This window comes from Peromyscus eremicus, chromosome 22 (assembly GCF_949786415.1).
Source record: "Peromyscus eremicus chromosome 22, PerEre_H2_v1, whole genome shotgun sequence".
NCBI classification, from domain to species: Eukaryota; Metazoa; Chordata; class Mammalia; order Rodentia; family Cricetidae; genus Peromyscus; species Peromyscus eremicus.
Window position 1 is genome coordinate 22,236,198 of NC_081437.1, and position 23,784 is coordinate 22,259,981.

The 23,784-nt window shown below is 42.6% G+C and overlaps 1 protein-coding gene and 1 non-coding gene across 3 annotated transcripts in view; both read right to left on the minus strand.

The window, feature by feature from the left end:
- Window positions 1–23,784, minus strand: part of Babam2 (BRISC and BRCA1 A complex member 2) — a 469,435-nt gene that overhangs the window by 228,036 nt on the left and 217,615 nt on the right. For both annotated transcript variants that reach the window (XM_059248525.1, XM_059248524.1), the window contains exons 5-6: window positions 20,492–20,686; window positions 7,722–7,796 (exon numbers count right to left, since the gene is read on the minus strand). In XM_059248525.1, coding sequence (XP_059104508.1) covers window positions 7,722–7,796; window positions 20,492–20,686 — 270 coding nt within the window. The remainder of the gene's footprint in view (window positions 1–7,721; window positions 7,797–20,491; window positions 20,687–23,784) is intronic.
- Window positions 12,218–12,322, minus strand: LOC131897771 (U6 spliceosomal RNA). The gene has a single exon (XR_009375791.1). It is a non-coding gene; the product is annotated as a U6 spliceosomal RNA (small nuclear RNA).

Genomic DNA, 23,784 nt, shown 5'->3' on the forward strand with positions numbered 1-23,784 from the left:
CTTTGTGGCTGGGGTCATCACAGCATGAGGAACTGTATTAAAGGGTCACAGCATTAGGAAGGTTGAGAACCACTGTCTTAGGGCCTTTCCTCCTGTTGCCAACTTGAATCACTCTGAGATCCTCATTATTCTCACTATTCAAGGAGCCATGAGAAGAGCCCCGCACAGGAGAGCAGACTCTAGAAGGGGCACCCATCAAGGAGCCACCGCTGTCTTCAAGAGGAGTTGAAACAGATGGTGACAGCAATGCCGATGAAGAAGAGGGGCCAGCCCAGACACGGGAGGGACGGGGCCGGAGAAATCAAACCCGAGCTGCGCCATGCTAACTCAGGACAAGGGAGGAAGACCTTTATAAGGAGGTCTGAAGTCATCTGACATCAGGATATTTATCACGCATCTTCCTAGCGTTATTCCTCACTAGTCTCTTTCAAGAATTTCTCTTAGAGCCTAGATTATTATGTACTCCCCAAACTAAGTGTGCTCCCCACAGTCATGCACCAACTGGATAAACCTTCCTGCACTAGGGGGTCCCTTGCCTCTTCTCAAGCCCTTGGTCCTAAGTTTTCCTAACCATTCCTATGCATAACAACCTCTACCTTTTTCCAATTTTTATTATAATTGTCAACCAATATGAATTTAGAGATTAATGGGCTTCTATGTGCTGTTTCCATGACATGACTGCATTTTAAAAGCCACATATATATATATGTAGGATCCCAGTTGGTACTTGATTATTTCCAATTAATGTTTGTTAACTGTATATTATGTACAACTGTATAATGAGGTACTTGAGGACAATGATTAACGCTTGAAGTTTTAGTGTATGGATGTGCCGAAACCTAGTGCCATTTTGAGTCTAAATCAAGACTGAGGTATTCTGCAGAGAATGCACGCCAAACCCAAACCATACCATTGAGGGGTTCCACTGCAGAAGTTACAGCAGCATGGGACACTGTGGGACGGACTCTGATACTGACTAGTTCAAAGTTCCTCATCTTTGGGCCATTACATCATAGTAAGGTCACCCTTAATAACAAACCGAACATAGAAATCATGGGAAGAGAAAAACAGCTTTCCATTTCCCCTAGGCTATCATAGTCCACGGGTCCTGATCAACATGAAGAGACACTCTTGTTTTGGCTTAACCATGGTTTTGTTTGTTTGTTTGTTTGTTTTTTGAGACAGGGTTTCTCTGTGCAGCTCTGGTGCCTTTCCTGGAATTCACTCTGTAGACCAGGCTGGCCTCGAACTCACAGAGATCCACCTGCCTCTGCTTCCTGAGTGCTGGGATTAAAGGTGTGCTCCACTGCCACCTGGCCTACCCATGGTTTTTAAAAATATTTATCAGACTAGTGAGATGGCACAGTGGTTGAAGGCGCTTGCCAACAAGCCTGATGACCTGAGTTCAATCCCAGGAACCCACATATTAGGAGAGAATGACTTCTGCAAGTTGTACTCTGACCTCCACACATATGCCTTGACATGAACACAAACACACACACACAATATATATATATATATATATATATATATATATATATATATATATATATATATAAATAAGAGTGAAAATACTTATCTTTGCCATCACTTAAAAGGCAGGCATTTTTCATATTCCAAAACTTAAAAGCCTGAGCTTCTGGGCTCCTTCTACAAACATCTGCATATCTGGCACACCAGGCCCTACTGTCACGGGGAAACAGCTCGAGCTGAACGGCAGCTGCTGCGCTAGATGAAGCACGGGCTTGCAGGCTCATTACGGTTCTCACCATGTCCTCCTCCACGACAGCAAGCCAGAGCGACTCTTCACAGCACCTTTCTGGCTCCGCGAGCATCTGCTGAGCCAGGTTGGCCTGAGAGTAGGCTGGTGGGAAGACCTTAACCTACTAACCACCGTCAGGCTGAGGAAGCTGCTCCTGCTTCAACCAGACAATCACAGCAGCAGGGACTCTGTAGTCCTGCCTTCCCCATTAGCGAGCCGCTGGAACCGCTCTGTGTGAACAATCTGGGAATCCACTGTAGCTCTCTGCCCGTCTAGGACTCCTAAACACATCTCGATAGGCTCACCTTCATTTCTGCTTTCTGTCTCTACTTGGCAGAGTGAACTGTTTCTCACTGTGCGCCCTGACTGATCAGACAGCCACAGTGGGTGGCTTCAGAGAAAGATGACCGCCCCGTCTCCTGACAGACGATTTGGCTTTTTTACCCATAATTCATTTTCATAGTGTCAGGATTCAGATTCCATAGGGGAACGAAATTTCAGCAAGCATTCCATTGGGATGAATAATCTCACTGTGTCACATAAAATGAAGTCAGTAAGATTACTGCAGAAACCAGAAGTCCACGTACTTCAGTCACGATTTTGGCTCTGCTTGTGGCCTGGTCTGGGCTATAGCCTGACCATATCCTGTGGATGGACACTCCAGAGTTATGTAGACAGCATGAACAATGTGACATTTTCTTATCCAAGGAAAAGTTGCTGCTGATATTTTTTTTGCACGGTTGTGTTTATCATATGCATTATGAGCTAGCTAGTTTCATGTCAACTTGACATAAGCTAGAGTTATCAGAGAGGAGGGAGTCTCAGTTGAGAAAATGTTTCCAGAAGATTGGGTTGTAAGCAGACAAGCCTGTAAGGCATATTCTTAACTAGTGATTGATGGGGGGAGGGCCCAGGCCCAGCCCACTGTTGGTGGGGTTACCCCTGACATGGTGGTCCTGGGTCCTATAAGAAAGCAGGCTCAGCAAGCCATGAGGAGCAAGCCAGTAAGCATCTCCCCTCCATGGCCTCTGCATCAGCTCCTGTCTCCAGATTCCTGCCCTGCTTGGGTTCTGACCTTGGCTTCCCTCAACAGACTATGACTCAGGACACGGAAGCCGAATAAACCCTTTCCTCCTCAAGCTGCTTTTGATGCTGGTGTTTAATCACAGCCCGAGAAAAGTAAGACACACTACCAGCAGGAAATAATTGCTACTTAACCCTCCAGTCCAGTGACATTTGACAGTTCCTATGTATTCCTATACAGTATTACTAAGAGACTCCCACCAAGAGGACTTTAACTTCAGGACAGTCTGTTGATGGCTCCTTGATTCAAGAAACCAATTCAAATATTCAGACATGTCAACAAACTTCTAACCTCCCTCTAAATTACTGTATTTGTAGTTTTTGAGTATTTCTTGTTCAGATGATTAAAAACTTTAGTATAAAAATTAGAATTTTTTTCTTCTCTCTCATCACAGAGCATGGTTTTTTAGGAAAACAAAAGAAAAAAAGACAGCATGTTCTTTGTATTATATTGTCAGGTTTAGTATTTCACAGAACAAAGAATAAAGATGGGAAGGTAGAAGCCAGTTTTCGCTCTAACAAAATTAAGAGCAGTGTCTTCTAACGATTAGCTCTCTACTATGAGAAAGAGACCAGTCATCCCTGGCTATCTCTGGGGACTGGTTCCAGGACTCCTCAAGGATGCCACAAACTGCCTGATGCTTAGGTTCTTGATAGAAAATGATAGTATTAGCATATAACCTATGTGCATCCTCCACAGACTTCAAATATCTAGTACCATGTAAATGTTTTGCAAATAATTGCTATATCATATTATGGGATAATTACAACACACACCCCAAAACGCCCACCTGTACAAATTCAGTGGAGGTGCATTTTTTCCCAAATAGTCCATCTTTGCTTGGCTAAATTCATAAATTCAGACACAGAACCTATGGTTCTGCATGGTCAACTCATATAATTACAAAATACTCTTCCTTTGCTTAAGTACTGTGATGAATAATTACACTTTGACTCTCCCAGCTGTTCTATGAACCACAATTTCTCCACACAAATACATCAGGTGGAGTGGAATTGAGCCCAAAAGGATCATACTTGGAAAGATCAGTCTACTTGATCTGAAGCCTATAAAACAGAGTCAGTTTGCTGCTGTATGATGTACTACAGAAGAAGAATAATCTTACATTTTCTCTTTGGTTTCCACCAGTTTGTGCTGAATTTCTACCACCTCACAATGAAGAGCAGTGACTGGAAAATTATGTTTCTACTGACTGAGTTTTTATATAAGTAATTTATCAATCTCAGCCTTTGATTTAGCACAACCAAAAGTAAAATTCAGGCCCTGAAGTTAGGCTTCATTTTAAGAACCTTATCCACTTATAAAGTAAAATCTTATCATTGAATATTTCTTAATTGCTCATCCTAACATCAAAGAATCCATTAGTAGGTACACTGGGTATCATTGGTAATAAGAACTTAAGAGTAGATGGTGAGTTATCACAATGCAATGAACCTCACTGCAGCAAATCAGCAGCGTGTTATGGCAAATGCCACGCAGTCTCGGTACTTACAAGTTCTACTTCACCAGCCAACTGCAAGGCCAAGTGGGGTGAACTGCTCTGATCGTGACAAAGTATACCCTAACCCTAGGAGATGAAGGAGTTAACTTTATTTTTATACTGACAGAAACAGTTACAGTCCGAGAAATTAAGTGAGTCTGGTGGTTTGAATAGTATGGCCCACAGAGACTCATGTGTTTGAATGCTTGGCCTATAGGGAGTGGCACTATTAGGAGGTGTGGCTCTGTTGGAGTAGGTAGGGCCTTGTTGGAGGAAGTGTGTCACTGTGGAGGCGGTCTTAGAGGTCTTATATGCTCAAGTCATGCCCAGTACAGAACACAGTTCACTTCCTGTTGCCTGTGGATCAATATGTAGAACTCTCAGCTCCTTCTCCAGCACCATGTCTGCCTACAGGCTGCCATGCTTCTCACCATGATGATAATGTACTAAACCTCTGAAACTGTAAACCAGTCCCAATTAAATGTTTTCTTTTACAAGAGTTGTCATGGTCATGGTGTCTTTTCACAGCAATAGAACCCCTAAGACAGTGGGGAACATCCAAACACAAGTAGCGTGTCAAGGAGTTCCTAATGAATATATATTCTCCAAAGAGCACAGCAAGGGGCTGGAGAGCTGGCTCAGCTGATGAGAGCACTTGCTTCTCTTGAAGACGACTTTGGTTTGATTCCCAGCATTCACATGGTGGCTCACACCCATCCATAACTCCAGTTCCTGGGGATCCAATGCCCTCTTCTGACCTCTATGGGCACCAGGCACACACGTGGTGTGCAGACATTTTTTTACACATAAACTAAACTAATCATTTTTTTAAAAAAGCATAGCCAAAAGTCCCAAAGCTGTGATACTACAGCAGATCTTAAACCCCAACATGTGCTCTGTACTATGTCTGGGACGGGCCTTGTCTGTCTGCCTGTCTGCTGTACGTGTGCTTTCATTTTATTGTTTTGCTGTGGTTTTGAGTTGCACAAGTTTTTCCTGTTGTGTTCTTGTTGTTTTACTATGTTGCATAAACTGAAGATCCAAAAGGACGTCAGTGTGGACTCGCAGGTGTTTTATCTACAGCACACAAATTACTTCAGAGTAATTTGAGGAGAAAACCAAAACACTTCACCATTTTGACTAATATGTTCCACCTTTCTCTGGTCTGGCTGGTAGGAAAACCAGAAGCAAAACAAAGTGAGACTTGTCAAAATAGAAAACAGAAATATAGGCACTTACTACTGCAGAGGAGAACACTGGCTGTGAACTGCACCTTCAAGGACACGGGCACAGACAGCAGGGATGTCAATCGAGAAGACTCTTCAAAGTACAAGACCCAACAAATCAGAGCAAGCCCACACTAACTAAATGTGGATTAATGGGATTATACAGATAACGGACTCGTTCGTATATACTGCTGAATTTCATTTGAAATGAGCTGATGGGAGTTTTAACTGGAATAAATGAAGGAGGTCACTGCAGGACACACTTCACAGGTTCCTAAGGAGACTTCCTGCTATAATAACAGAGTACAATGATTTCTGGAACCAAATTAATTACACATGGTAATCATGAATCTAATAGGTCCAGTCCCCACCAAAGGTTTTAGAGAAACCGACAAAGCACTGGCCTCCAGTCTCATCTGAACTTCATAACTGGATATGGAGAGCAAACTAGTCCACTGGAAACTAAAAAGTTGACGAGCCACCAAAGAAAAATCCCATATTTATTTAGAGGAAAGTAAAATAATTTTCCCTCTTGGAGGGAATGAGTACTTAGGTGTGGTAACATACACATTTGATCCCAGCATGCAAGAGGCGAAGGCAGGTAGATTCATCTGAGTTCAAAGCTAGCCTGATCTATACATATTGAGGGCCAGGCCAGCCAGTGTTATGCAATGAGACCCTGTCTCAAAAATCAGAAAAGACTTTTCGGGTGTAACTTATTGTACTACGAGAAGAAAAATCTCATGAGGCCCCCCTCAACACTACACAAAAAACTACAGGCAACTGAGGAAAGCTGGGAGCAGGCGAGGTGGCCTTCTCCAGAGAAGAGGACATCCATTGACTGTCTAGTGCCAAACAGTCAGCCCTGAGAATATATACATACATACATACATACATACATACATACATGTAGCATTATAGGGATTAAACAGGTTACATTTAGGAATATATATGTTTGTGTGTGTGTGTATATATATGCATACAATAACAATTTTTTTAAAAAGACAATAAATTTGAAGGAGAGTGGAGAGGGGCATATGAGAGGGTTTGGAGGAAGAAATGGGAAGGGAAAAATATTGTAATCACATTAAAATCGCAAAAAGAAAAGAGAAAAGGAAATAAAATGTTATAAAGAAAAAAGCAATAACAGTAAAAAGTTCCCTAGTTGGTTGGTTGGTTGTGACATCTCCCTACACAGCCTTTGGCTGACCTGGAACTTGCTACGTAGCCCTGGCTGTTGTGGAATCCACTGTGTAGACCAGGCTGACCTTGAACTCACAGAGATCTGCCTGCCTGCCTCCTATGTGCTGGGATTAAAGTCATGTGTCACCACTGCCCCAGCTCCCCAGTCTCTTGTACCGTTTCAGTCTATATTCTACCGAAACAAACTTCCAACCATTCTCAAGAGTCCTGGCGTTTATTAGCGATTTCTATAATGTGTGGGGAGACTTGTGCACGGGCCCTGTCTCTTCCCTCAGCTGTTACAACACAACCAGCTCTCTGAAAACATCAAATGAAGAAGGCAGAAGTTTTCCAAGATTAGACTGAAATGAATAAGTACAGGTTGAATCAAGAGCTGAGGGCAGCCAGCCAAATCTTAAATTATAACCCAAATCCTCATCTGAGCTGAACCTGGGCCTCTGTCTTGGCATTATCTTCTCTGCGAAGCATGTACCCTTCCCAAACAGTTATTCCCGAGGCCTCTATCCCACTTCAGAGAATGCCATATATACTTGTCTAGCTAGATTATGAATCTCTCTGGGACAGCCCAACTTTGAAGGTGCCCGAGTTCAACTGCTGACATAAAGAAGATGAAATGCCCTTTAGTGAGCAGGTTTAATAAGCAGAATGCCTTGGACAAGTTCTATGAGTCTTTCATCCCAATAAGATTACCAAATAAAAATTATTTTCCTGAGTGTAATTTATTTATACTACTAATATATAATCGCCTTGCACAAAAAAAACTCATGCCTAAACAATTTTAAGGTTAGTGCTTTAGCAAAGGAAATGGAATTCCAATGAATTGTCCTGCAGTAAGCATCTTATTAGAATTCATCATCAGAACAAAATGTGAACAAACCAGTTATACAAATATTGAGCTAAATGACTGAAGTTTGATGTATTCTCTTACTGATAATTGTAGATTTTTACCTTGAGAAGGTATGTGGGAATGTTGCTGAAATCTACTGGTAACTTCAATAGGAAACGAGCTGAAAATTCACCAGTCTGTAGGAAGGAAAATAAAAAGATTAAAATATAAAACGGGTTGAGAAGTAACAATTACAACCAAGAAAAAAAAAACCACTATTTCAATATGCAGACAACTGTGATTAGGGTTTCCTAACATAGGCCAGAAAAATAAGGCTGGAAAAGTAGAAGAGGATTAAAAGAACTCTTAAAACTATTAAAAGAGCACAGTTTTAACGTCAAAAATCTACATTTTAATGCATGATAAAATTTTAAAGTATTGCATTTTTTTAAAACTGTGAAAAGAATACATGAATATTATTTTTCAAAAAACTGAAACAGGAAGAGACCAATCTACCCCTCAGATTTGCTTTCCTAAGCACTCACATCACCTCACTGATTCCGTAACTTACCATCATGATGTAGACACCAGTTATAGGAGTGTGGAAGTCCACACAAAGACCAAACCCACTCATGTAAAACTAGACATCAATGTAAACCCAGGTAAGTTTCTAATCTCTTGAAAGTTCATTAATATTATTATCAACTAATGTTTTCAGCAATTTCCTCTACAATCTATGTAAGAAAGATACATAAAATTGGAGATTTAAAACAAGCTATAAATAATAACTGTAATTATTAATTGCTCTGTGAGTGTGCGCACGTGTGTGTGTGTGTGTGTGTGTGTGTGTGTGTGTGTGTGTGAGTTGCCAGGGAACAAACCCAGGGCCTCATGCATTCTAGGTAAGCCTTTTTTCTAAGTAGACCATTCAGGGACGTAGGGGTTCCAAGGCCCCTATGAAAAGGCAGCAAAACTAGTGATTGAGCTGGTGGGGCCCTGAGTCTTCCACCCTCTCTCACTGCGAGCATGCAGTGTGGCTGGGGATCTTGACACAATGAACTCCAATATGACATGTTGGATAAAACAAAGAAAGCAGCAGCAACAACAAAAACACAGATGATCTAAAACTACTTTAGAGAATGGTTCTCGCTCTAGCCCACCCACTTGGCTTAGGCACACAGATGAATGCAACCTTTGTCTCTCATCGGAGAAGCTTGTATTTATAAAAACGGTAACAAAGAGACCCATAACTGGTCAAGGTACAGAGAATAAAACATTTTAGAATGCCCAGCCCTGAGTAGGACATCTGTATCATAACCCCCTCCTCCTAGGGCTCATGGGTGATTGCTGAAGAGGAGGGAGAATGAGCGTAACCCCTGAGGTGGTGGATGACTTCAAGGAATGGTGTCCTCTGGGCAGGACAGGGCAGCTGCACATTGGAATGGACAGCCGCTGTGACAGCACGCACGAGACCCGTGACTGACAGCTCAAGCCACATCCCAACATGGAGGGCGGGGGTGGCGTGGGGGGTGGGCGTGGGGGGGGGTGGCGGGGAGTCCCACATTTAGTGCCGCAGCTTTGAACTGAGCGAGTATTAAGAGAGGAAATGTAGCTCCTGGGAAGTCTCCCACCCTCCAGGAGAAGGCTACATATCCAAGAACATGATCAGAACTGGGGGGGGGGGGGGGGGTAGGGAAGTGGGGTGACTCTGGGAGGGGCTGAATATGATCAAAACACACTATACGAAGTTCTCAAAGCACAAATATTAAAAAGAATATCTCTCTATCCTTCCATATGGTGATTACCTCTGAGCTCCCAGTATCTTTTCTGCCTTCCAATCCTTCAAAAATTCAACCACATAAACTCCCAAATCATACCTTTCCGCACAGAAAGCGCCCACAAGTAATTTTTAGGGACAAATGGATGAGGCCCACACAAGCCAAGCACACCTTTTACAGACGGCTCCACAGGTGTTACCGCTCCCTTCCACAAACACTAACAACTGCCTTCGGGCTTCTGGCCCTCATCAAACTCTGACTTCAACTTTAGAAATGGAGACACACATATAACGAAGCTTAGTTCAGAAGCTAGCAGGGTTAACAGTCTCTGCCCGGCTCAGCGCTTTCCTTACCACTTAGGACATCTAACTTGCATCCGTCTAAGGATGCTAAGGATGGAGCATTTCTCCACCATCACAAGGCCAACCTCCTGACAGAAAGGGGAGAAATGAGGAGTACCCCAAGGCAAGGCTGAGGTAATCGAGAGAGACAAAAACCCTGCACACCAAAAATTCAAAAGGGGAGACACGGCCTGATTTTCAAAGCTAAGCAGCTACTCCCAGCCCAGCGCTGGGGCGCACACTTACGGGCCACACAATGATCTGCTAACACCACCTCAAGGGGATGGCTGAAGGAAGGGTGGTGAGATCCTAGCATAGCTTCCCTTCTACTGCAGCCTAAGACTTCTGGCATTTAGCTCCTAGGAGACTCTAAAGCTAACATGCCCTACTGAACGGTGGCTCTTTGGATCAAGACATACCGGAACTGTCAAGGAGGAGATCATACGTTGAAGTAAGTCTATGCTAACATCTAATTCTACAGGGTTAAATGGGGTTTTATAAGAAGGCCACTAGACCACTGGGTACTGAGAGTGCAGAAAGAAAACAGCAAGTCTCCCCCCTGGGAGTGTGTACAGTGCTCAGCCAAGAAGCCATGCTCCCAACTGACCCTCCGCTCCCTCTCCTGTAACATCACTTCCCTCTCTGCTCACTCTATCAACCTGCAAGCATCGTCTTAAAGAAGTCTTCTTTTATCTCACTTTCTTGATAAGCTCCCATCTTACTCTTGGTTCTACGTTACAAAATCCTCCTCCCGAGACAGTCAGGAGTAGATCTGAGGTCTATATTTCCTCTTGTTGTTCTCTCTAGTCAAGCCTTCTTTCCCATCACTCCACCAAAACAGCTCTTGCAAGGTCTCCAATGACCTCCCCATTGCCGAATCCCGTGGTCACTTCTGTCTTGTCTCAGTGCCATGTCAGCAGCACTCTCGCAGGGTGGATCACTCATTTCTTACAACAGAATTCACTTAGCTTCCAGGGTCTTTGCCACTCTGCCTGGCCTCACGGCTAATCTCCTCAACCTAGAAACGATGAAGTATGCCTGGGCTTAACTCCAAGACCTCTTGGCTTTGCTACACTCACCAGAGACCTCAAACAAGCTCATGGCCTTAAATTATATTTATACACCGATGGCTCCCAAATGCCCTAGCTCCACTCCAGACATTTTCCTAATTCAAATGTATTTCTCCAATACCATGAAAATTCCCGATTTTGTGTTCTTTCCTTGGTATTTATTCCTCATTGCAATAAAGAGAGACTCTAATATCCTTCAGACAAAAAAGAAAAAAAGAAAAAAAATTCCACAACCATCCTGAAGTCTAGCTTCCCTCCCACCTCACAGTCAGTGGAAACACATACTGCTGATAGAGCACAGCCACTTCTCACGTCCTCTGACACCTGCTACCACCTGGGGGAAGCCACGTGACCTCTAGGCTAGACACTGCCATTGTCCCTGACTGCTGCATAGCTTTTCAGCTGCAGGGCACTTTCTTACCAACACGTAGCAGCAGACGGATCATGACGGTTCTTGTTTAAAGTCCTCGAACTGTGGAGACTTAAGGCCTTTCCAGTATAAGGTGACAAAGGGACAAGGGAGCAGGGGAGCAAAGTGTCCAGAAGAGCAAGAGTGGACAGCCACAGAGAGACACAAAAGGGACTATTGCAAGCATGAGGAAAACTTCTTAAGTCATCTGGGGACAGGACTTTCAAAGGTGCCATGGGATTCCTCCAAGACATTGGGAGAGTTGGAGAAACGATAAATCAAATTCAACCTCTTTATTCTTCACTTTCAATTTATAAAGGCACACAAACTACCTAGCAATAAACAGACATCTTATCAGCTAGTGCCAAATGTTAGTCCCTAGTTGAAATGGAAATTTCAAAGTCTTTAATTTGTTAAATCTGATGGCTTGTGTGTGTATGTATGTATCTGTATACACACACATATATGTATTTTTAAAACCAATAGAAGAAAAATGTGGGATTTTAAAAATTATAAGAATTCTTGTCCATATAAGGTAACAAAAATAATTACATATTTAGCACTTGGACTCATGTGAACTACAAGTTATTTCAGTCCACATACAACATTTTAGCTTTTTAACCTTCTTAGTTTACACAATATATTTTTATTCTACCAACTATTTTAGACCAAACTTAAAAAAAAAAAAAAACACCTCTCCAATGGTCCCTGCTTTATCCTTTCTCAAAATGTTGCTCCCAGAACTGACATGCATGTGTGTTTGTTGGCAAGGGGCTGATTGACACATTGACATCACAATTAAAAACCAATATGAATTTGAGTTTCTCTGCAATGGGCTAAGGTACGAAACAAAGTCAGCATGAAAGGGACTTGTGATAGGAAGGGACTGCGCTCTGCTGGGAAAGAAAAGGTTATTTATGGTTTCTAGTCTCCGAGTCCTACCATACCTTTCTTCTGAAAAATATTTTATCAGCACATATTAATTATACAAACTAATGAATGGGTTTCACTGTGACATTTAAAAGCATGGAATGCTTCGTGAATTCACATGCCATCCTTGTGTAGGAGCCATGCTCATCTTCTCTCCAGTTCCAATTTTTGTAGATGTGCTGCTGGATCCAGCACCCACTGCACACTTCTTAGGCCTTGAAGGAATAAAGAGAACCTGGGCTGGAGACGCAGCTCAGCAGCAAAAAGATTGCCTAGAATGTCCAGGCCCCATGTTCAACCCCAGGCCTGCAGAAACAGGACACGAGGGCACAGGAAACTCAGCACTTATCTCTAAAGCACCGCAATCCTGGGAACTAAGGCTCGGGAATCCTGTTGTTAGCTGACACTGACTCTCCTATGATCTGTAAACTAGCCTTCCTTTGTGAAACTGAGCAAATGGTAGTCTAAAGCATGTCTTTGTGTAACTGGAATTACAGACACACTACGAAGAGGAAAACTCCTGTGTGCACGCACACACACGTTCATATTCACATACAGACACACAATCACTGCTCAACCATATACAATGACTGTCTTTACATCTGATTTGCCATTGCTGTTGTGTTGTCGGAGATAACTTCCACAGCACTCCTTCCTGTAAGCTGTAAATGAGACATTTAGATGCAGCCAAGTGAACGGGATAATTTGAATTTTTTTCATGAGTCCCTGGTCAGGCCTCCTCTTGGACAGACATAGAAGATTACCTGACCTATGCCTGTAAAAATGTTAGTCTCCCTGTCAACTGTCTTAATGGAACTGTCCCCAGCATCAGCCATGAATATGTGCATCCTCCTCTTCTTAACTGAGAGAGTGTTGGCAATGGCTCCAGCTGACAAGCCTGGAATTGGGCAATTTCCTGGGCCTGGGCTTTTCTCCTTCACAGCAGCTGTCCCACAGTTCCCTTCATCTTTGGGAAGCGACAGGCAGACATCTTGTGCTGAACAGATTCCAGTCAGGTCATCCCGCCTCAGGGAATCCTCCTTCCTGTCTTAGGGACTGTGTCCTTGTCCACGAATAAGCTTTCATCTGAGATGGACCAGTGCCACTCAGAGCAGATAAAGGCTAAGAAGTGGAAAAGGCGACTCTAACGTCATCTGCGACAATGTGGTAGCAGAGATTCTTAAGACTGACAACCGACTAATCTGGAGGTTGTGGCCACTGTTCTTTGGCAACAAAATAAACACACAGAACATGTTTAAAAAAAAAAAAAAGACAGCCAATTTAGTCTTATTAGCATATCATACTTAAAAGTATTCGTAAGATGTAATACTGACCCCCCAAATTGTGTTCAAGAGACATAATTTATTTCAGTTTTATGTTTGTTTGTTTGTTTGCTTTGTTATGTTTTTTTTTTTCCGAGACAGGGTTTCTCTGTGTAGTTTTAGTGCCTGTCCTGGATCTCACTCTGTAGACCAGGCTGACCTCAAACTCACAGAGATCCGCCTGCCTCTGCCTTCCAAGTGTTGGGATTAAAGATGTGCACCACCACCGCCCGGCTATTTCTATCTATTTTGAAGCAAGGGGAAACAGAAGCTAAAGGAGAGTGGAACTCCACCTCAAGACACCGTGGATCAAGCTCCATGTTTTCAGCAAACAGAAATGCACACCTTGTATGACCTCATTCAGGTTTCTAATAAATTCCTGAACAGGACAGAGTTGAAGGAAAGGCCTCGTGATACTCCTCAAGATGCTGGAGGGTGTGGAGACAGGAAGTCCACAGAGCAAAGTTGCCACTTTGACCAGCTGACATGGACATTTTACCAAGTTACCGTGCCTTGATAGACGAGGGGAAGACACTAACATCAATCAATCTTTGTCCTCCTCATGAATGTGTACACATGTGCACATGCATCCCTACACACACACCACACACACATACATATACAAAGAAAAGTAGGGGATAGGAAAAAGGAGTCCAATTCATCTGTGAAATCCCGTGATTTGACCTGAGAAATGACATGAGAAACCCTATGATTTCTCAAAGATCATGTCCACAAGCAGAGCCCTGCAAGCTCTCCCCTGAGAGCCTCCTCCAGTCAAACTACTGTCCATCCCTTGATCTTAGAGCAGACAAACCCATTCTCAGTGCTGACCTGACCCCTGAGACTGTCAGGAAGCGTGGCTAGGTTGTCTTAAGCTCCCTAGATCACAGTAAGTTTATAGCAGCAATAACAAGCTAATACAGTTCTTGATTTGAAACATTTTGGCTCAGAATCAAGCTCTTTTCTATCTTGCAGAGTCCCATGTTAACCAAGGTAAAAACAAAGACAAAAGAAAAAAATGGCACATAGATGGATGTTTGTAATCCCACTGCTGGGAAGCAGAGACAAGCATATCTCAGAAGCTCACTAGGCAGCTGGTCTAGCCTATTTGGTGAATTCCAGGCCAATAAGAAAGACTGTCTCAAAAAAAAAAAAAAGTAGATAGCATCAAAAAAACACTCAAAGTTGTCTTCTAGCCTCTAGATGCACGCACACACACACACACACACACACACACAGCAAGACACATTCAACTGCATGTGCATGCGCACACACACACACACACAGAAACACACAAAAGGTGAGAAACAAAACCATAAAAACTATAACTGAACAGTAATTCCCATTTTAAAATGAACCTCCCAATATTAAAGAGAACACAAACTCACAAAGAAGTCAAGATGGATTAAACCTAACATCCTTTTCTGAGAGGACAACTAAGTGGACTTTTTAGTAACAAAGAACTTTGAATAGTTAAATATGTTCAAACAGGAAGACTTGTTTGAAATTTTTAAAAATATATTGCTCATTCATATGACTTTGGAAATCATATCCCTTAATAAAAGTTAAAGACTCCAAGGGAAATCATATTGAACTTAAGAAATGAATGTGCTGTGGAATAATCCTCTTGTGCACTGTAAAGATTTGTCACTCAAATTGGTTTATTAAAGCACTGATTGACCAGTAGCCAGGCAGGAAGTAGAGGCAGGGTGACCAAACTAAGGATGATGGGAAGGAGAAGGGCGGAGTTCGAGAGAGTCACCAGCAAATACAGAGAAGCAAGATGAGAATGCCATACTGAGGAAAGGTTCTAAGCCATGTGGCTAAACACAGATAAGAATTATGGGTCAATTTAAGTGTAAGAGCTAGCTAGTAACAAGCCTGAGCTATCAACCGAGCATTTAAAATTCACATTCAGCCTCTGAGTCAGTTATTTGGGACCGGGTGGTCGGGACAGGAAAACTCCATTTACATATGGTGCTTAACCCATGGACTGTGGTGGACTTACATCCACATAAAGCCTAAAAAAAAAAACTTTAAAAGGGGGGAGGAGTTCATGCAGGCCACAGTACAAAAACACATCCCCTGGCCATGGCCATGAGCTAAACAGTAGGGGGGTTTCTGCAGTCTCTTACAAAGAGGCTTCTCCCAGCTGCTGCCTGTGGGCTTGAGAGCTCTGCCAACATGCTAAATGGCGGGCTTAGGGTTTTTGCTCATGCAGACAAAAAGGATTAAGGATGCACAGTAAAAACAGATTCCGATGAAAAACACAGCTAAACGGGTCACAATGTATTTAAAAAAAAAATGTACGTAGCCTTGGGAGATAGAAAAAAATATTTACAGTCATATATTAAAAATATATAGTTTTAAAATAAATAAAGTCCTTAAAAAGGAATAGAGTAATAAAAAATATAATAAGCCACTTAAAGATGGAAAATACACAGTATGGATACTGTATGTTATTGTATTGTCTTTAATTTTTTGACTACTGATAAACAAATGATAACTGCTAAGAAACATTTGATTATGAAAGCTACTATATTAAGCTAATCTATGTATTTTAAAAATACCTTGACATCAAAACTTAAGTCAAAAGATATGATATTTTGGGGGAGAGGTTATGCTTCCCCCCCCACAGGAAATGAGAGGCTCTGGATTCATTCTGAGTTAAGAAAAATCAGGTTTGATTGAGGAAGACCTCTTGAAAAAGCTCCGATGGAGCCGGGCGGTGGTGGCGCACGCCTTTAATCCCAGCACTTGGGAGGCAGAGCCAGGCGGATCTCTGTGAGTTCGAGGCCAGCCTGGTCTCCAAAGCGAGTTCCAGGAAAGGCGCAAAGCTACACAGAGAAACCCTGTCTCGAAAAACCAAAAAAAAAAAAAAAAAGAAAAAGAAAAAGCTCCGATGGGAATGGATGACCCAGATGATCCAATGTTTCAAAGTGCCTCTGTTCAGTTTCCTCTGAGTTCTGCATCCAGAACAACTGAGATGATCCAGCCTCACAGAATACTCCAGTCAAGAATTGACCATAATCCTAAATTTTCTCAGGATCCCCCAAAGATTACCAGCACCCTCAACCAACAGGAAGTAGTCTAGAAAACTATGCCCACATTTTCAAAAAAAAAAATGGGTTATGGATATGTATTATCATTTGGGGGAGTTGGTTACAAGCTGTTATTGGTAATGGTCAGGAAAGAAGCTAAACAAAGCAGATTAGATTTAGGGATCTTGTTCTGAAAAGAAAAAGGGGGGATATAGAAATGAAAGGATAAAAGGGTAGATTACTGAGTCTACTTTTATCAAAAAAAAACCTATTATCTTACATATTTTACATTGGTATGGATTTTGGTTTATTGATACAAATTTAAAGTTAATTTTGTTATACTGTATATTTCTACTCTTGTTTAGGGTATTATGTTTATGCAGCTCATTTAAAATGTAATATATAATTAAGAAATACAAATTAATAGTCATTTATAATAGCAAACTTATAGTTATGTTAGGTATGTTTTCAAGGTCATGAAGAGATATATTTCATATAGATAGGCAATTGCCAAACACTTTAAAGACCTACAGAATATAGCATTTAAAATTTCCATTGTTTTCTTTATTGCAAAAGCTAGACATGCAGGCAAAGAAAGCTCCCTTGCCTCAATTGCTGACAGTTACTGTCCAAACTGGACCAGTAGGATGCAAGAAAGGTGACTGCCAAACTTTGCCAAGACAAGGTAGAACAGTCCTTCAAAATTCCCTGATTCACGGGAAAGTCTGTCAGATATGCTAGGCCTGTAGACAAGAGTTGGATGCCCTAATGTTAGATAGGAACTTTGGGTGACTATCTAGGCAGCTTGAGGTCCCTGTCATTAGGTAACATTTTATCCTTCTGGGGTTGTTAATGGAGTTGAAGACTAGATAGTTATAGATTTCTTTAGTTATGATAAAAGATAAATTAGGTACAAAACTTTGGACTACAAAGATAAGATAGATAATGAAGTATTTTCTCTAATTTTGCCAAATACAAATAGACTGGATATTGTAACTGTAATTCTTACTTGATAACTGTTTTTGTTGTATATAATTTTACTATGTTAAAGTTAAAAGTTTCCTTTTAATTAGATAAAGGGGGGGATGCTATGGAATAATCTTCTTGTACACTGTTAAGATTTGTCACTCAAATTGGTTTAATAAAATGCTGATTGACGAGTAACCAGGCAGGAAGTATAGATGGAGTGACCAAACTAAGGGTGATGGGAAGGAGAAAGGTGGAGTTCAAGAGTCTTGGACAAATGCAGGGAAGCAAGATGAAAATGCCATAATAAGAAAAGGTACCAAGCCATGTGGCTAAACACAGATAAGAATTATGGGTAAAGTTAAAAGTAAGAGTTAACTAGTAACAAGCCTGGGCTATCGACCAAGCATTTACAATTCACATTCAGCCTCTGAGTTGGTTATTTGGGACCAGGTGGTTGGGACAGGAAACATCCATTTATAAGAAAGCCTTAATGGAATATAATAAAATTAGCAAGAGAAGAATGCCTAAACACGCTCTATGTGTCACTAGAGTTTGCTCACTCATCTATTCACCAAATGCTCGCAGAACAGCAATGATGCAGCCAGCACTGTTCCTGGTGTGGGGTTGTCAATCGCTGCCCTGAACCTTGACATCCCAATAGGAAAAGACAAACAAGCATTAAGTGTGGCAGGCTTCCCAAAGTGGTACACAGCCATCCTGGCATTCACACTTACATGTATTAGAGCTCCTCCCTTGTGTGGATCTAACAGACAATAAGAAGAGGGGTGGGCATTATCTAAGAGATTAGATGGTAAAATAGCAGTTTCTTTTTTTTTTATAAAGATTTATTTATTTATTATGTGTACAATGTTCTGTCTGCATGAATGCCTGCAGGCCAGAAGAGGGCGCCAGATCTCATTACGGATGGTTGTGAGCCACCATGTGGTTGCTGGGAATTGAACTCAGGACCTCTGGAAGAGCAGTCAGTGCTCTTAACCTCTGAGCCATCTCTCCAGCCCCAAAATAGCAGTTTCTTGCTTACACACTCTCTCCCTCTCTCTTGCTTGCTTGCTGTGGTTAGGCCCCCTGTCACCTTAGGAGGCCCACTGTGGACAGGCCCTATAGAAGAAGAGGCAGGGAATGGGAGGCAGCTTCCAGGCCCCAGCTAGCACCAACTGAGGCCCTCGGATGAGCAGCCCACAGAGAACAGCACCTTCCCATCAGCCACACAAATGGGCTTACAAGGAAACTCTTTGCAGTGGGACGCTGAGGAGACTAAAGTGCTGGCCGACACTTTGGTGCAGCTAGAAGGGGCCTGGGTGCAGCTCTATCCAGATGCCTAACAGACAAAAGCTGTGACAGTCAACACTGTGTTCAGACACTGAGTGATGGAGTGAATATCTTACACACTAACATATAAATGATCTCTTCAAAAGATGCCTTTCAAAAAAATGTTGGAGAAGAGAAACAGAAGTGAATTTTAAGAACAAGTTTAATAAAGGCTTACATATGAATGTTTACAACTGCACAATTCATAAAAGTCAAAAGGTAAAAACTACTGAAATGTCATGAATTAGACACTAGAAAAACAAGATGTAGTATATCTGTCCAATGGAATATTATTTAGCCATAAAAGAAAATGAAGTACTGGTACATGTACAACATGGACAGACCTAAAATACATTCTACTAAGTGAAAGCACCCAGCCACAAAACATTAGGGATGTGTCATGGTCATCTAAAGTGTTCAGAAGAAAATCTTTAGAAACAGAAAGAAATTTCGAGATTCGCTAGGCTACGGGAAGGAAAAGACTAACAAAGTGAACGTGCAGGACCTTACTGGAGGGCAACAGAACATTCTGAATCATGATGGTACTTGTGGAAATCAGCCAACTGACTGACAGTCACGTAAGTATACAATTAAAATGTGTAAACTTTATAAAACATATCTCAAAAAGTCAATACCAAAAATTGGGGCCGGACATTGTTGAAAATACATTAGCAGAAAATGGAAGTAGGAAGGGTATTCACCATTGTGGGGGGGGTTGGGGGGGGACACGACACACAGATGCAGAAACTTATGCCAAGTGCCACGGGCAGGAGCATGCATAGTGTGCCTGCACGGTGCAGAGGTGTAATATTGCTGGACCCCAGTGTGACAGAAGTAGAAGAAGTAGTAAGCGGATCCTGAAGGAAGGAAGGAAGGAAGGAAGGAAGGAAGGAAGGAAGGAAGGAAGGAAGGAAGGAAGGAAGGAAGGAAGGAAGGAAGGAAGGAAGGAAGGAAGGAAGGAAGGAAGGTGGCCTTACAGCATCCAGAGTTCATGCTACCACTGGACAGAGTGATTGCAGCTTTCACCTTGGGGAGGGGTGGTTATATGAAGTTTCTGGGCAGAGGAGGGTCATAATCTGCTTTGCATCTCAAAATGATCACAAAATGCAAAGAAATTACAAGCAGCAGCTAGAGCTGGACATGGTGGCCATCCTTGTGATCCCAGCACTCAGGCAGGAGGATTGAAACGACTATGAGTCTGACGCCAACCTGGGCTGTGCAGCAAGTCCTAGGCCACTCTGAGCTATATAATGAGACCTTGTCTTTAAGAAAAGAGTTTGAGGGAGTGCGCACGAAGGCTCCATATACCCAGCTGTATCCAGAACAGCTGACCTCTCTTATCTGACTGGGGCACTGGAAGAAGGTGGAATTTGTCAGTGTCTTAACCTGTGGCCTGCCGGCTACCCACATCAGGACCTGCATGGAGGTATAGAGCAGAGGCAGTCCTCAGGCTCTCACGCTGCCTTCTGAATATAGCAGACTGGGGTGAAACCAACTTCGCACACTTCTCCTGTGACATTCTTAACAAATAACAAACCTGATAGCCATTAAGTCCTTCTCAACCTCTACATCATGACAAAGCACACAGGTGACCTAAGCCATCTGTATCTGAGGACATGGTTAGAGCTCACTCGACAGGGACATCCTAAGGCTCTTGTCTCTAATCCCATCACAAAGTGACGTCCCTACCTCTCAGCACTCACCCAGTTGTTTTTCTTCCCAGCATAAATTTCCATGTTCTCTCCATACTGCGGCTCTTCCAGGAGCGTCTGGTACTCAAACATGAGGCGCGAGCTCTCGCGGAGGCGGCTGCATTGAAATTGGTGGTACTGCTGCACCAGCTCCTTCACCACGAGCAGCAGGCACTCGGGGTTTGAAGGGTTCCAGGAGGCCAGGTTCTGCGGAGTCATAAACGAGGACCAGTGAGACACAACTTCATACAAACCCCTCGTCACAACTGCACATCAAGGCAGAGGAAGGCAGCAATAAAAGCCTTCGAGCGAGACTGTTCCTGCTGGGCTGTGCACTCAGAGCCGGGGCGCTAATGAAGAACAAAACAGGTAGTGCTAACATTGAGAAAGCGAATTCACCTGAAAGAATAATTGTGACCCTGAAATACTGAATTCGTACTTTATTCTTTTGGGCTCTTTGCTTTTAACAAGCACTCTATTCTAAACTCAGCATTCTATGCAAAAGTAAATTAATTCGACATCCACAGACCATCTGCATCTATAACACCAGATGTAAATAAATGCTCCGCAAACAACAGCATTTCACAGAAATATAAACATAATAGTATCTGGGAAAGGATAGGAGTGGAGAAGATACAAGGGAAAATACATCAGGGAAATGCAAGATTTGGAGGGGGAAAGGAGGAAATGGAGGAAGCGCTGGTAAGATCATTCATTCTTTCCACGGTGTGTGCTCAACGTGTTGTCTCCTGTTATGTATCAGCCATTGGTCTAGACAGTGAAGAAAGTAAGCCTAGTCCTTTGTCAACCTGAGACTGTGTAGCAGTGAGGACTACGGTCACTGCCCAACGACCTGTATAGCTGAAGCCATGGCCTTCCTACTAATACTAAGGCATCAATGGTGCTCACCAACACTTCTGCAGAGTAAGGGAAAACATCAGCACAGTGAAGAGACACGGGTAGCATCTTCATATGGTCCTGAAAATAGTCTGATGTCACAGATGTCTGAAGGGTCCCCAGGGATCTGCAGACCCACTGCAGAACCACCACACTACACCTCATTCTTTTAAAGACAACCTAAACATAGCCCCTACCTAAAAGAATGAACAAACATTAAGGAATGCATTCACAAAAAGGAGGCCAATGCCCTCGGTACCCATGGTTTCAACATTCATAGATTCAACCAACTGCAGATTAAAATCATTTAGAAAACAATACGTTTGTACTGAACTGATATTTTTCATTGTCCACTATTCTCTAAACAAGAGAAATAGCTATTTACACAGTATTTATATTATAGGCATCCTAAGCAAGTCATAGATGATGTGCACAGATGACTACAAACACCATATCATTTTATACAAAGAACTGAGCAACTGCAAATTTGGGGATCCATGGCATCTCTTGGAACTGATTTCCCAGAGATACCCGTGGACAATGGTACTTTGCTCTATTGAGTAGACCAATTTACAGGGAGTAGATGGGAGTGGGGAAGGAACGAGGCATTCCTTCACTGATAGGAGGGATTGGGCTAAGCAGACGCTCGCAAAAAGAGGAAGGAGCAAATGCTTCAGCGTCCTACAGTAACGTAGGCAAGGATATAAAAGTGATTTGGTCAGAAGAACACAGAGTCCTGCATGGCAAAGCTCTTGACCTTGACAGCCTGAGATTCCTTTGAGCTATTCAAAACCTCATTCAAAATATTAACAGGATGTATGAACACAGACCAGAACTGAAAATGGACCACTCCAGAGAGCTTGCTATGTGTTTCCTTCAGAGATCACTCAACACTTATAAATAGGAAAGATGATGACGTTCTACCTTTTAGTCAAGTATGCCTTCTCAGGCTGCCTACAATACTAAAGCAAAAGGAAAAGCTTTAGTCACCTCAATTTCTTCTTTTTAAACCTTACTTTTTTCTTCAGTGTTTAGAAAGCTTTGAGCCCATATCCATACAATAAGAAAAATTGTGAAAACATATTATCTGGCAAACATCTGAGTAATTTGAATTTATTTCAAGTCATTCAACCTAATTGTTAAACTCACAGTATAGACAAGCCAACCAACATGTCCTTCCTGTTAAAACACAGCCTCCCAATACCTGGAAATGCCTCTGACCTTGACCATTCAAACATACTTCACTGGAAACCACGCCCATCAGTGCAGGTTTAGACATGCTACACTAGATACAGATTTGTCTCCTAAGGCTACATGACCAATTTTGCTAAATGAGCCATGTTGCAATCATTTTATCTAGAAGAGGAGAACATAAAAAATATAGACAGTTTTAGTCACGCCCTAAGACTAAGTCTCCTGAAGACTAAGGTGTATTTTAAAAACCATGTCTAGGCAGGGCGGCGGTGGTGGTAAACGCTTTTAATCCCAGCACTCAGGAGGCAGAGGCAGGCGGATCTCTGTGAGTTCGAGGCCAGCCTGGGCTACAGAGTGAGTTCCAGGACAGCCAGAACTGCAGCACAGAGAAACCCTGTCTCGGAAAACAAACAAACAAACAAACAAACAAACAAATGTCTAGAATATAGGACACCGGGCTTTCTAATTCTCTTGAGTAGTAAATAGAGCAGAATGCCCAAACTTTGGTCAGGGAAGGAGGCACTGGTATACATTTTCAAGACTCTTTACAAAAAAGGAAAAAATAGCTGTGTCTCTAATCACCAAGTTCTGTTCTACTTTATTTTTGTTAATGAACCAAGGAAGAAATCTGAAATGAAGATGGCCATGAACCAGGGGCGCGGGTCACATAATATCCTAACAAAAAAGAACATTATAATGGATCCTGAAATGAAGAATACAAAATACAGCTGAAGAAAATGATCAACTCTAGTCAAAGGAGACACCAAAGAGTTAACTAACAGTTTGGAAAAGGAACTTAACTCATCCTCACTAATCTCTGTGACACAGTTGGGACTGGGGTGGGTGGGGCCGGGGTCGGTGGGGCTGGAGTGGGGTGGGGGTGGGATGGGGTATGGATGGGGTGGGGGCAGGGCAAGGGTGGGGATGGGGCAAGGTCGGGGCAGTTCTTTTCAGATACTGCTTAACCAATGGGGTTGGGTAACTGCTGATATTCAAGTGCAGAGAGCAAGTGAGACTGTATAAACGTAGAGCTGCCCCCTTGCCCCCAGCGAAGCCGTGTCACAGACCATGTCACCGGAATGGTAATTCCCTGTCCCTACTCTAGCTACGCTGTCCAGCTGCCCTCTATGAGGGATACTCCAGCTTAAGTGACCCCCAACCTGCCCGTGTTTCTTTTCTCATAGTACACTCCACTGAAATCAGCAGCCTCACAG